The sequence below is a fragment of the Berghia stephanieae genome, chromosome 5, assembly GCF_034508935.2.
Source record: "Berghia stephanieae isolate SIO BIC M18660-M18661 chromosome 5, UCSD_Bste_1.3, whole genome shotgun sequence".
Classification (NCBI taxonomy): Eukaryota; Metazoa; Mollusca; class Gastropoda; order Nudibranchia; family Aeolidiidae; genus Berghia; species Berghia stephanieae.
Window position 1 is genome coordinate 74,279,364 of NC_088364.1, and position 14,827 is coordinate 74,294,190.

A 14,827-nucleotide genomic window follows, 5' to 3' on the forward strand; every position below is an offset into this window, starting at 1 on the left:
TGGAATAAAGATCATGCCCATTCAAATTTCGGCATAGGGTTTAGTGGACGCGATGTCGTTTTAAGACGATGCCAATACGCTTCAACAGTCGTAACGTCACTTCCCTCGTAATGACGCATGGTAACTTAGTAACTGGCTCAAAACTATCGGAACAATGGCGGACACCCTTATGAAATGTTTCTTCGACGAGCATAAAAGCGTATCCAGAGGGAAAAAAAACCATTATAAATCTGATCATGTTTTGACTTTTACACATTCTGATCACAAGACATATAAAAAGTTCTAGCCAGCATGAAGAATAAAAAGTACCGATTTTCTTTGTTTAGAACCACGATGGCCCATGTTGCTGGGCGACGTGACATCAGACTTCTGAATCCAATTGTTGTTGTAAAGGGGCAAGGGCCATGGCAATAAATAGTGCATAAAGTTGACGTCAATCAGGTTTTTGTTATTGATTTTTGCCATCCGCGTTTATGAGTACTTCTCACTAAACTGTATTAACCAGACCATAAACGTTCAAGACTACACATAGTTTTGTGTGTTGGACCGTTATATTTCCGGATGGCAATGTTGTGAGTTTCTTACTCAAGTGCATACCATCCATTGGACGTATTTTGTTGACGTTGTTTGAACTGCGATTTTACAATTCAAAGGGACGTAATTCATATTATTCTTGATAATTGATTATATTAAAACACAGTTGCGTCCCTTGCCTCATGTTAAAGCAAGAACAGCATAATAAAGAGACAATACTGCATAAAAAATTAAAAAGAGTAAATAATTATTTAAGACTCATGGAACCGATTTATCCCAGGATTATTTAGCGTAAAACGAACAAGTGTACAATGAGCCTTTGAGCTTTTATATAACGCAATATCCACTATATGTGCTCAAAGCGCTTTACTAAGTGTCCCTTGTGCTATATATATATATATAAAAAAGCCCAAGTTATTAGGCAGCGGGTCACATTTTCGTGAAAGGAATTTTAAGCGGCTTTTGTTATGTTAGTAAAGCTTTATAAGATTACCTGTTTTTGATTTTTGTTTGTTTGTTTTGCCAGATGAAGCGGACATCAAAGAACAACAACAACGAAGACGACGCCAGTCTGAAGAATCAGGTCAGGAGGAAGATGCCAGTCTACTATGAGACGTCAGCCATCTTGGACACTCCAATGGGAGCGATCTATATTAACCTTCCATGTGCTCGATCGAGGTCATTGGTCACATTGCAAAATGTGCTCAATGTGACCCACATACTGAAAAGTGCTCACAGCTTTCGAAATATCGAACATCACGATTGGTCATTTTGTTCAGTTTGACACATGTGTATATTTACAACTTTCATAAACAAAGCAGCGTGTTTACATTTTATAAGAAATATTCAATCGTTGTACAGCAACAAATCATGTGATTAATGACTTGGTTGGACGAAAACCTGAATATAGATCGCTCCCATTATTACAGTACATTATTGTTAAACCAGCTAACTTTCTGCCGTACACGAGACCTTCCAGAGTACAACATTTAACTGGTTAAAGCACACAATATACAATATGGACAATGCCGGGTTTTGCGGAATATTATTATGTGTAACCGCTATATCAGTGTTGCCGTTGTTTTTTTTATTAACCAAATAGCACATGTTGTGTTCTTTTTTCAAAACAAAAATCCCCGAGAGAACGGGTAGTTCGTGTTTTAAGATCGACATTATTCTATATTATTGGGATTCATTGTCAAAAACAACTGACTGACATTTATAACAAAAATACATTAAGCGTGATGTAGATATATTAATATGCACGTATACAGTATTAGTTTTATTGACCATGGAGTTCTAGTGAGATTGAAAACTGGAGTTCTTTTGTGTGTGAAAATGTATAATTCTTCGAGGCAAGATGCGAGGTGGATTTTACCGAGGAGAGCAACACGTTTGGAAATACCCGGAAGGAAGTGGACCGTCCTCCCGCCTACAGTCGGCAATGGGGTGGTTTTCTTTGTAGTTCATTCCGACCCTATGATTAACCTTCTCCTTACCGGTCATTTTCAGGATTTTTACAAAAATTCCACACCCAACTAATACAAAATAGATCTTTTATCACTCAGACATATATAATAGCAGTAACATTCTTTCAATACATAATTTCTTTAGCAAAACATGTTTTACAACACACGGTTCATTTTCTTTAAATTTTATGATGTACAAAAGAAATTTGAATAAGAAAAATATTGATTGTATCGTAACGAAAATGCCGATTTTCCTATAGTTGGTAAGGAGAGGCTAAAGACTAAAGACAAGGCGTTCTGGATCTTCCAAACTGGTGTTTAGGAGTGTGGTATTCTTTGGCCCATGATTAAAACATCAGTGAATTTCACACTTGGAAATTGATTCTGTTGATCACATTACACTAAAATATTTTTTAAAGCCCAACTCAATATTTCGCACGAGACAGTTTATTTCCTACTTAATTCTATTATCTACACTTTAATTAGCGAAACCTACTGGTTGAGCAGAGTTTGTTCTATAATATCATGTTGGTGGTGTGATTTGATGTCAGATGTCATATACATGATATGAAATTATTGGGTGGAAAAAAAAAACCAGGAAAACAGTGGCAAGTTAAATCAACACCAAAAGGTTGGCATTTGAGAAATTATGTGAACCCGCCCCCTTCCCCCCACCCCTTCATTAAATGTGTCCCACGTTCCCTGTGAGTGCACACATCAACAAGGCAACCCTCCCGTGCACTGACAAAAATCACTTTTTTATCGTTTCGGGCAGAACATATTAAAATATCAATTATCAAATTATCAATGAGTTGGGTTGACCTTTAATGCGAGGATCAGCTTAATTTATCAACTCTTGAAGTAGAAATGTCTCGCCAAATGAAAAATTATGCTTTGTTAGTGTTAATGAGGATGACTATCAGTCTGAACCTAAAGATGACATATTGACCTATACACTACAACCCCCCCCCTTTTTTTTATTGTTTGTGTTAATGAGGATGAGTATCAGTCTGAACCTAAAGATGACCTATTGACCTATACACTACACCCCCCCCCCCCCCCATGATTGTGACAATTATAATTGATTCGCATGAAATGACTTTACTTGTAAATAACCAAGTGCTGATATAGATAGTTGTCTCATACACTGAACACTTCTTAAGTTAAATGAATAGTTTGCTTTGGTATTTATCGAGTCCTATCAATGTTATAAACCTCAAACACAACGGTCTGCAGTATGTCATTATACTAACGAAAGAGTGAAAATGGAGAGGCTTCCTATATGAAGCCTTTCCATCTTCATTCTTTCGTTAGTATTTTCACGATCACATACTTCAGGCAGCCCATACGGCTCTCTACTGTATTCTGTCATGTACCTTTAGATTTTACCTATTCTTCGGTTGAAGCCAAATTAGAATTCGGCATTGCAATTTCTTTAGACTTATGTAAACAGTTTTACAAATAGTCACAAGAAGTAAATTTGATCAACTGGAATGAAAGATAAAAGGATTGTGAGGCTCCGACTATCTTAAATAAAAATACCCCCCTTCCCCCCCACCACCAAGGCCAATGATCACATGGTCGCGTTGACATTGGGTAAAACCAGATTCTGAATTTAAATGACAAGAGTGTAACACTGTGTATTGTGTGGTTGAATACAGTCATTGGTCCACATAAACCATTCAAAACGTGTTGACACATCGATCATGTACATTGTAATATAACGTTCACACATCTCATCTTACCTCATGCAACTGCCGAGGTCATCGTAGAGGAGACACGAGGGATTAAGAGCTCTCCATTCAGATCTGTCCCTAAATAATCCTCATTATCGTTCAGCAGTCCATCCTTGTCCTTTCCTTTACATTGTTCATCCAACATCTTGTTTGCTGTCCTCTTCTGAATTCTGTCTCCTTCCAAAGTCCCTTGCATAATGGTTTTTGCCAATGCCTCCTGGCGAGACACATGGCCAGTTGTAGACTTGGAGATGAGATTGGAGCCACCAAGCTGTCCCCAAAGCCCATAGCAAAGACAAAAGAGTGAACACATTCTTTACCATCAATATCATTTTAAATATATGGGCGTCTATAGGGAATGAGATTAGCGGAAGAGTAGCGTCCCTTGATTAGACGTAACCGGCGGAAAAGTTATTTGTAAACAAACCAGCTACAAGCCAAGCGCTCCAAATACAAAATTTATTATTCATATTTCTGTACAAAAATGTATATCATAATCAACGCAGATCTTTTCTGTAGTTTTATCCATTATGAAATCTTAACAAAATATGATGTAGGCTACAAATTAAAAATAAAAAATGTTGATAAATACTACAATACGATGAGACAACCCTTCCTAAACTTACTGAACTTCCCGCTAATGATTGGTACTAATAATGTCGATAGCGTCTATCGGTTGTCAAAACGCGCCTTCCAACAAAGGGGCGCTACTCTTAAATCTGTTTTGAAATCTCATTCCCTATAGATAATTTTGTATCTAATTATTGTTCCACTTATTTTAGTGCTTCCATTTTCAACATTCTTACCATGTGTGTATCCATTGTACATAATGCATGCCATCATGACGTCATAACAAGATGTATTCAATGACTGATGTCAATATGTTTTTTAATGCCTCAACTTTTCGTGAAGCGAGGTGTCTAAATGATCTGATCAGCCATCAGCAAGGGAATTGATGAGTTTCTCTGGGAATTTTTATATCCTTTGTAAACATATAACCTGACGCCTCCTTAACCCTCTCCTTACCACCTGCAGCAAAGTCGTCACATTTGTTACGACACAATAACATTTGTTTTTAGTCAGATTTATTTTGTAAATCACAAACTTTGAAGAATGATCTTTGTTTAATTAATAAGAACATAAAGTTGTTTTGTAGAGAGCTTGTTTGAGTTTAAAAAATACATTTTTCTGCTGGGTAAGCCTGTCATTTTTCTGAAAATACTGAAAATGATCGGTAAGGAGAGAGTTAACCCTCTCCTTACCAGCCCTGTTTAGAATTTCTCCCTAAAATTCACACCCACCCGACACAAAAAATATACTTTTCTTACTCAAACAAAAAAGTAACAAGTGCATTCTATCCAGAATGTTGTTGAGCAAAATGAGCTCTACAGCACAGTGTTTGGTATCTATAGGTGTAACCAAAGCATTTCTTTAAATGTTGTAATGTACAAGAGAAATCAGAAAGAGAGAATTGTTGGTTGTGTCTTAACGAATGTGACGATTTTCCAATGGTTGGTAAGGAGGGGGTTAAACAATACGTCACAATTCAAGGCAACCATCGTCAAAAGAAGGTGAAATTGACTTGTAGTTAATTGTGTTGAAGGTAACAAATGTAACAATACATGTAATACTCATGATTACATCTGACTGCTATTTTATTTTTTGATAGTTGTTTTCTTGTCTTTTTGGTCAGTGTCAGGCTATGAATGGGCATGATCTATATTCCCTTTCGAGGTCATTGGTCACATTGCAGAGCGTGCTCAAAGTGACCCACATAATGAAGGATATTTACAGCATTTGAAATATCTAATATCACGATTGGTCATTTTTTTATATTTTAAAAGAAATATCCAATCGTTGGACCTCAACAAATCATGTGATTGATGACTCGGTTGGACGAAAACATGAATATAGATCGCTCCCATTGACGAAGGCCACGATTCGGCGGATGTAAAAGCAACATGAAAAGCAACTGATGGTATTTCGACATCACGTCTCTAAGACATGATATCATTGCCCAGCAGCTACTTACAGGAAGACAACTCTCAACGTTAGCGCCAGACAAAGATTTTCTCTTTATCCATTTTAAAACTTTGTAGTAAATCGATCAGAGAGAGGTCTCTCAGAGCGTAGCAACGTAACCTTTGTAAAGTTATAGCCTGACACTGACCAAAAAATGGCTTCAAAATGTCAACCTTTTGCTACAAAAGAAAACAAATCGTGAGTTGTATTCAATAGTCCAACAAATGAAATAACTTGTTTCCTTGAGCTCTACTAACGACAACTCACTAGACTACACAATGATGTCAAACTGCAAGTCCTGGAGAGTTCTTGTGTCAGGTTATAAATTGTTAACGATGGCTACGGTTGCCATCGTTAACTTATAGATAGTATGCAGATGACGTCACTCAGGCCTTTGTTATTGTTTTTGCCATCCGCGTTTTGTGAGTTGTTCTCACTAAACTGTATCAACCTGACTATAAACGTTCATGGTTACACAGAGTTTGTGTGTTGGTCCGTTATACTTTCGGATGGCAATGTTGTGAACTCCTTGGCCAAGCGCATTCTATCTATAGCCTGACACAAGAACCCTCTAGGACTGGCAGTTTGACGTCACTTTTTAGGTTTGTGTAGCGTCTAGTGAGAAAAGACTGGCTTTTTGAGTCATTTTTTGACAAGTGTCAGGCTATAAGTTAACGATGGCTACGGAATGAGTGAGTGTTTTGTGGCAAATGATGTCTGTCGTCTGTCGCTTACAATGTGAGACGACAAGGTGCAAACGTTTGAGATTGTGTGATTGTAAATAAATAAACAATAGTCATCACTGTTTTACCAGCCAGAATTGGGTAGAAATTGACTGGATAATGTTTAATGAACACACTCAGTATGTGACATGCTATATTATTATTTGTGGTTCTTAAGGACTACTTTATTCTCATCCCAAAGACTTGTGTCCACCATCAAACCATTGCATTTCACATCGTCTTCCATTTACAATCCATGATATTACTATATTATAATATCCCTAATACTGTCTATATTGGTGTTTGAATTAGTTTGAATGGGAGCGATCTATATTACATTTCCATGTGCTTGAGGTCATTGGTCACATTGCAAAGTGTGCTCAAAGTGACCCACATAGTGAAAAGTGTTCACAGATTTTGAACTATCTTACATTACGATTGGTCATTGTGTTCAGTTTGACACATGTGTATGTTTACACCTTTCATAAACAAAGCAGCGAGTTTACATTTTTAAAGAAATATCCAATCGTTGGACACCAACAAATCATGTGATTGTTGACTTGGTTGGACGAAAACCTGAATATAGATCGCTCCCATTAAGAGGAATCTATTACAAACAGATACGCATTCGCAGAATAATATTAGATATGCGTTTATTGACTCAATGATAAATGTGTTCTTGTGTGATTTCATTTCTAGAAAACGAATCAATATTAAATTGCCATAAAATGGGGGAGACACATTTCCGTAAGGTGGGAAAATGCATTTATTTCAAGAAACATCAGTAAGGGGAAGCGTGGCTCAGCGTTACTGTCTTTGCTTCGACCACCCGCCGCTGCGCTATGTGGCCTTGAGCAAGTCACCTCGCCCTAGCTCAAATTGCGGCGTTCACTGCGGCTTACGCCTGGGATATTCCAGTCTTCCCTTGTAAAAGACCCTAGAGACAAATTCCCCCTATGGGATGTATAAAGGGAATTTAATTTTTATTTCTATTATTATATGAATCACTGAATTGAGTAACATTTTATGAAGAGTTGGAATTCGGGGTGCTATTTTCAAATGGAAATTAATGACTATTATAAGTTATAATTGATTTAAATAAAATTCTCATTAAAAAAAACACCATTCATTATTAATCTTCCTCTGCCAAAAGAAGTGTTAATATTTTTTATTTATTTATTTATTTATTTATTTTTGGAAAAACGTTACCCCTCCCCCTTCCCCTCTCCCCAGTATACCAGTTAAATAGGAATGAGAGGCCATTCATTGAATTATTGTTTCATTGTCATGTTATACCAGAACGCATTGATTTCATAGGCTTTCTTTAATGTACATGTTGCTGCTCGAAGCTCGAAGAAATAAATAACAATGTGAAATTGAATGTAAGTTTCAATTTAATTACAAAGACAGATCAAATTGAACGTTTCGGGTTTCCCCTTTATCAACAAAACAGGATGAATGAAACACTACAGATGAATGAGATAATGTGGTAGTGGCGTTGTCTGGGTTGTTACTATTTTACTTAAATGTATATCATCAATAACAATATAATTTTTTGTTAACAACACCACTACCACATTATCTCATTCATCTGTAGTGCTCCATTCATCCTGTTTTGTTGATAAAGGGGAAACCCAAAACGTTCATTTGATCTGTCTTTGTAATTAAATTGAAGCTTACATTCAATTTCACATTGTTATTTATTAGGCTTTCCTTAGGGCATGCTTAAGTTTTGTGACATTATCTTGTGGACACATAGAATTGTTTGTATGAAATTAGATTTCATCATGGTTGTTATCATGGTCGCAGCTGAAAAAAGACTCGTTACTGGATGTTAGTTCTCTGGTTTCTCTCACCTTTCTTTTTTGATTGATAAAATAATCACGGCGCTTATTATATCTAATATATTACGTAGTTACTCAGATATTGTTTGCGCAAGTTTGTCGTTGTATGTATACGTGTGTTTTAGACTTCTTTAGTGTGCATATTGTACGTATGTATCTATGTACAAGTTCGAAAAGGTGTGTGTTACTTGAAGCATATGAAACGCACGAAATGTAAATACAGTAAGTATAGTTAATACGTAGGTACCAACCTTTCCAACTTACAACTGTATATCTAGATCATTAGAAATCAACTAGAAAAGTATTTTTAAAAGACTGATTGAAGTCTGTTGTTATATGTTGTTGATACAGATAATAGATCTAATGGAATTTAATAATGTTTTACTTTTAGATCACGTAGATGAATAACGGTGTTAGTGTAGGGGTTGATTTCAAGACAGTCAATAGGCCGTTAACTCACTCAACCCTAACACCGACTATATCCGTAGTATACCCGGGGTTACTTTTACCCCATGCCTATTTATTACATTTTTCTGAGACAAATTATAGGCGTAGTATCTAAGCTAATGGTTTTAGTTTTTTCATATTAATGATAGTTGAATAAAACTATTTACGTAAATGCTCAATTTTAATACTTTATTTTTTTTTCAGTTTTGAAAATTAGCAAAAATCTCTAGGATTGAGTGAGTTAAAGCGCGGGAGTTAGGAATTGTCAATGCAAGAAATAATAGTACATAACATAATTAACCATTACATGGTGAGTTTTGAGTTAAAACAAACCTGGTCAAAAAATCATTTCTTGTTCCGTGCTCCGTCGCTTTGACTGGTTGGTCTCATGTTGAAACGATTCGGTTTGTCGTTATGTCCAGCAGGATGATATTATGTGAATTATTTTTGAGCAGGTTAAACTTGAACCCAGCAGTTTAATAATTTCATTATTGAGTTAGGTTTGTTTTTGTTTGTTTACTACATAAACCATTGTTATTGAATAATTATAACACCCATTTCTTAATGTGTTATTTTTGTTATTTGTTTTGATAAAAAGCAGGGAGACGGTTCTTTAAAAAAATGGGGAAAAAATCTTGGTTTCATTAATTGATTTACCCGACTCTTAATATCTATATCATTTGAAAGATTTTTATAACGCGAATGACGTTTCTAGATATCGTTTATTTAGATATTGATATTAAAGATGAAAAAAAAAGATGTTTACTTTGAATATCAAAGAATTAAAATGACTAACTCTATAACCTGGGACTTTTTTAAATTCTTAAGTTTTCGATCGACAAGTTTTGAGTCATTTTAATATTCGATATTAGAAGTAACAAAAAATTTGAACAATTGGAAATGCGTTTTTGTCATAGTCCGGCAGAATATTGTTCAAATTTTCGGCTGTGGCAAAAGGGCATTTTCGTAATAATTTGAAGAAATACAGAAATTATCTAACTTATCCAGGTTAAAAAAAATAGCAACTCTCAACACACAATAACAAAAACAGAAAAAGAATCAAAAATTCAAAACAAACAATCTAAAATAACAACCAAAACAAAACTGAACCAAACTGAGAGAATGGCACCAAATGAATAGTTGCGATTAGCTCCTCCAAGTAATGGAGTTGTGTACATACAAAAAGTTTACTTTCTCTCAGTTTTTGGACAACTTTTCATCACTGAATAATTCAGGTAAAGTGATACCAATAAAATCGTTCCATATTAGTTTTAATAGGTTAATAATAATGTTTTGTGTGTGTATGTATGTGTGTGTGTATGTGTGTGTGTGTTGAATATTACAAAAACGACATTCTGACACAGTCTCGTTTACAAATTTCCTCCTTTGACCAAGTTTCAAGGTGGGCCGCCATCTTTAAAATCGTCTAGAAATTCATTGTGCAAAATGATGCACTTCATAATTACTGGGAATATCCGTAAGGAGATAAGGAATATCATGTCGTTTACAGAATTAAAAAATCTCCACTGGTTGCTGAGCAATGGGCATTTTTCGGTTATTTCTGAAAGAGCACTCGTATATAATATTTAATATATATATATATATATATATATATATATATATATATATATATATATTTTATATATATATATATATATATATTATATATATATATATATATATATATATTACATCATTACTGTGTGGAAGACTGACTACTTTATTATTGTTTTTACTCTCATGTCCGGGTGGAGGCAATTTGAATTCTCTGCTCATTCATTTATCGTGCAATGTTATGTTGATGCCTAATTCTATTCTTCTATTCTTAAAGATAATAATAATAATAATGATTTGTGTCTAAGGTCATTAAAACAATATTTCATCTATGTAATTTTGTTATTATTTTTGCTGTTGTTATTGTTGTTGTTCTTCTTCTTCTTCTTCTTCTTCTTCTTCTTCTTCTTCTTCTTCTTCTTCTTCTTCTTCTTCTTCTTCTTCTTCTTCTTCTTCTTCTTCTTCTTTCTTCTTCTTCTTTCTTCTTTCTTCTTCTTCTTCTTCTTCTTCATCTTCTTCTTCTTCTTCTTCTTCTTCTTCTTCTTCTTCTTCTTCTTCTTCTTCTTCTTCTTCTTCTTCTTCTTCTTCTTCTTCTTCTTCTTCTTCTTCTTCTTCTTCTTCTTCTTCTTCTTCTTCTTCTTCTTCTTCTTCTTCTTCTTCTTCTTCTTCTTCTTCTTCTTCTTCTTCTTCTTCTTCTTCTTCTTCTTCTTCTTCTTCTTCTTCTTCTTCTTCTTCTTCTTCTTCTTCTTCTTTCTTTTTTATTATTATTATTATATTATTATTATTATTATTATTATTATTATTATTATTATTATTTATTATTATTATTATTATTATTATATTATATTATTATTTTAAATATTATTATTTATTATTATTATTATTATTATTATTATTATTTATATTATTTGATTATAATTATATTATTATTTATTATTATTATTATTATATATATTATTATTATTATATTATTATTATTATTATTTATATTATTTATATTATTATTATTATTATTATTATTTATTATTATTATTATTATTATTTATTATTATTATTATTATTATTATTATTATTATTATTATTTATTTATTGATAACCCAAATTGTTATGGTCTCATTGTTGTAATGAATGGAAATACTCTCAAACCATCGTAATATAATGTCCATTACAACAACGTTAAAACCAGCCCATAAATACGTTCGGTTATCAGACCTGCAAATATGTGACCCATCGTCTCAAAATGGTATTATGTCGGAACGAACCATTTCTTAAAAGCCGAATTAAGTGTTAAACTGGTCAAAAATATAAATTGTTGGTATTAGCATCCTAAAATATGGTATCAATTCTCCTCAATAAAACATACAAACTCAACACAAGTCTGATATTTCTGGCTATAAATTCAATTTTCAACATCTTAACAATCCCGACTTAATACCGTTTTGAGGCGAAGGGTCACATATATACACGCCGCTCCCTACCAAGACTGAAAATAAGTTTGTGATTACGTTTGTCAGACATCTTAGAAATATTTTTTTTCAAGCATTACAATTTGAAACGATACCACACTTGGACAAGCAACCTTGGTCGAATGTTGATCAAATCTTTAAGATCTCCAGGTTTGAGGTTCGAACCGATTTACAGAACGTCTGAATTTCGATCTCCAGTCAATCACGGGCAGCGTGGCTCAGTGGTACGGTCTTTGCTTTCTATCCGAAAGGTACCGAATTCAATTACCCGCCGCTACGCTGTGTGGCCTTGAGCAAGTCACCTCGCCCTAGCTCACTTTGCAACGCTGCTATGCGGCTGACGCCTGGGTTATTCCAGTCTTCCCTTGGAATAGACCCTAAAGACAAATTTCCCAATGGGGATGAATAAAGGGAATTTTGTTTATTAAAAAAAATTATTTGTGGGATAATCTGCTTTGTTTTGCATTCTTAATGCTTTTACTGCCGCTGTTTCTTACACTCGTTTAAGTACATTGATCTTGCATAAGTACCTGTACTTTCAATGAAATTGAATTAAATTGAGCTTTATATAGCGCAATATCCACTAAATGTGGTTAAAGCGCTTTACAAGGGGTCCCTGGTCAACAGCAACATTTAACTTGTAGGATGGGACATGACGCCTAATAGACGATATTACAATTTTTCGGATACAGACAACGCTGTTAACGGTCCGAAAGCGAGTGTCGTACCACAAGACCACATAACCGCACTTTAAATCATCCACCCCAGTAACTGTGCTGTGCTGTGTGTATTACTCATAATATCCGTCCATTTTTATAGGCAGGTACTCATCCACACTTGAGTCTGACGAGATAATGAGTGTAAAGTGCCTCTTGTTTATCAAAAAAAAAGGGAAAAAAGGGGGGGGCATTGCTACGACCATTGTCATCCCTCGGATCACCTACCATACTCAATGTCACTTGACTTTTTTTTATCAAGACAAGTATATCACCTGATCGTTTGGCCATCAATGAGACACTTGCCAGACACACCAACTTTACTGAGAAAGCAAATTGCTGAGTTTATTTGTTTCTTTTAAAGGGTTTACGGCGCTTGCAACACATTAAGGTCATATCAGCGCCAGAACTGCATCAAGTATGTGCAGATGGACACTTGGAAACAGTGATACCTGCCAGAAATGTCAGGCAGGCCCAGAAACCAGCGATCACATCAGGTGGCTACGAAACATTCCTTAGGCGGAGGGAGACTTTAGAAGCTGGGTTGACGAAATAAATTTGGAGGTGTAGCCATACGCTACTACTAGCGCCAGTAAAAAGGAAGAAAATGGGAAAGTAAAAAGTTCGAGAATTACAATTAAAGCACCCAAGAAAAAAGTAAGACAAAGGGGAATTTGTTCAAATAGGAAACCGATGTAGATTCCAAGAGCACACTATCAAAGTACTTAGTTTGAGATCAGCTAAAAGTCTCATCCAGACACAAACACAGGTCCCCACTAAGAGGAATACACTCAAATGTTTATAAATTATATATAATACGTACACAAAACATAATACAGTTCATAACAGAGAGATGATTTACAAGGAAAAAATATCATCTCCCAATACTAACTATACATTTGACTGTTTCCCTCTCAGCCAGGATATCCGACCAGGGCCAGGACAAAATCAAGTATTCTCATTCCAAGACAAAGACAGAGAGCCAATGGAAAACCGATATAGGGGGATAGAAGACACAGTATGTACCTCCCTGCCCACAATGGAAGGTCAGGAACCCCACCATAAAATTGCTGAGTTTCAAATGACGAAAAAGGACTAAGACAATGTTATGAATAGACTTGTTTAATTTAATTAATCATGATAAAAAGAATACTTCAAACTCTTGCAATAATGATTCAAATACTTTATTATAGAATATTGTTAAGACAGACGATAATATAGATTTGTATAGTGGTAATTTTATCACATGACCAGAAACGCCATCATGAACAACAACAACAACAACAACAACAACAGCAACAACAACAACAACAACAACAACAACAACAACAACAACAGGAAGGAAGTTAAATAAGAATAAACACTGGCTTTCACTCTTCGAGACGATGTAACATAAACAATAAATGGGGCATAACTCTTCCATAACTACACATACCATAACAATTACGCAGTTATTTCCCATTCATTACATCGATGAAAACACGTTTTCATGCAGAACAAAATATGTATTATAGAAACAGGAATCAATATAGAATTTAATAGATTAGTAGAAATTTAACACCAACATTCTCACAACCTTGGGGCGGCCTCACTTCCTCACTTGGAGACCTACCCTAGAGAGGGACCCAAAACAGAGAGGTCTGTCCCTCGAGATGGCCCCAATCAAGAATAGCTGCTGACAGGACCAGGTGGATATAGATAGTATGCGCTTGGCTAAGAAGCTCATAACATTGCCATCCGGAAGTATAACGGACCAACACACAAAACTGTGCGTATCCATGAACGGTTATAGTCGGGTTAATACAATTCAGTGAGCATTACTCATAAACGCGGATGGCAAAAAAACAATAACAAATACTTGAATGACGTCATCTTCGAACTATCTATAGATAGTATGCGCTTGGCTAAGAAGCTCATAACATTGCCATCCCGAAGTATAACGGACCAACACACAAAACTGGGTGTATCGATGAACGTTAACAGTCAGGTTAATACAGTTCAGTGAGGATTACTCATAAACGCGGATGGCAAAAAACAATAACAAAGACCTGAGTGACGTCATCTTCGAACTATCTATATCCCTTGCATCGCCTCAAGTGCCAGCAGGCCCTGAGTCTTACACTGACCAAAAAATGACGTCAAAATGCCAGTCTTTTGCCACTAAAGAAAACAAATCGTGAGTTGTATTCACTAGTTCAACCAATGAAATAACTTGTTTCCATGAGCTCTACTAACGACAACTCACTAGACGGTACAAAAACCAAATAATGACGTCAAACTGCCAGTCCTTTTGGATTTCAGTAACAGGCTTTAACAT

At 35.2% G+C, this 14,827-nt stretch overlaps 1 protein-coding gene across 1 annotated transcript in view; it reads left to right on the forward strand.

The window, feature by feature from the left end:
• The window catches only part of LOC144973592 (uncharacterized), a 188,413-nt gene extending 178,778 nt beyond the window's left edge, over window positions 1-9,635 (forward strand). Inside the window, exon 6 of the mRNA XM_078916225.1 lies at window positions 1,061-9,635. Within this exon, the coding sequence (XP_078772351.1) occupies window positions 1,061-1,146 (86 nt within the window). The 3' untranslated portion in view covers window positions 1,147-9,635. The remainder of the gene's footprint in view (window positions 1-1,060) is intronic.
• Window positions 9,636-14,827: the final 5,192 nt, after the last annotated feature.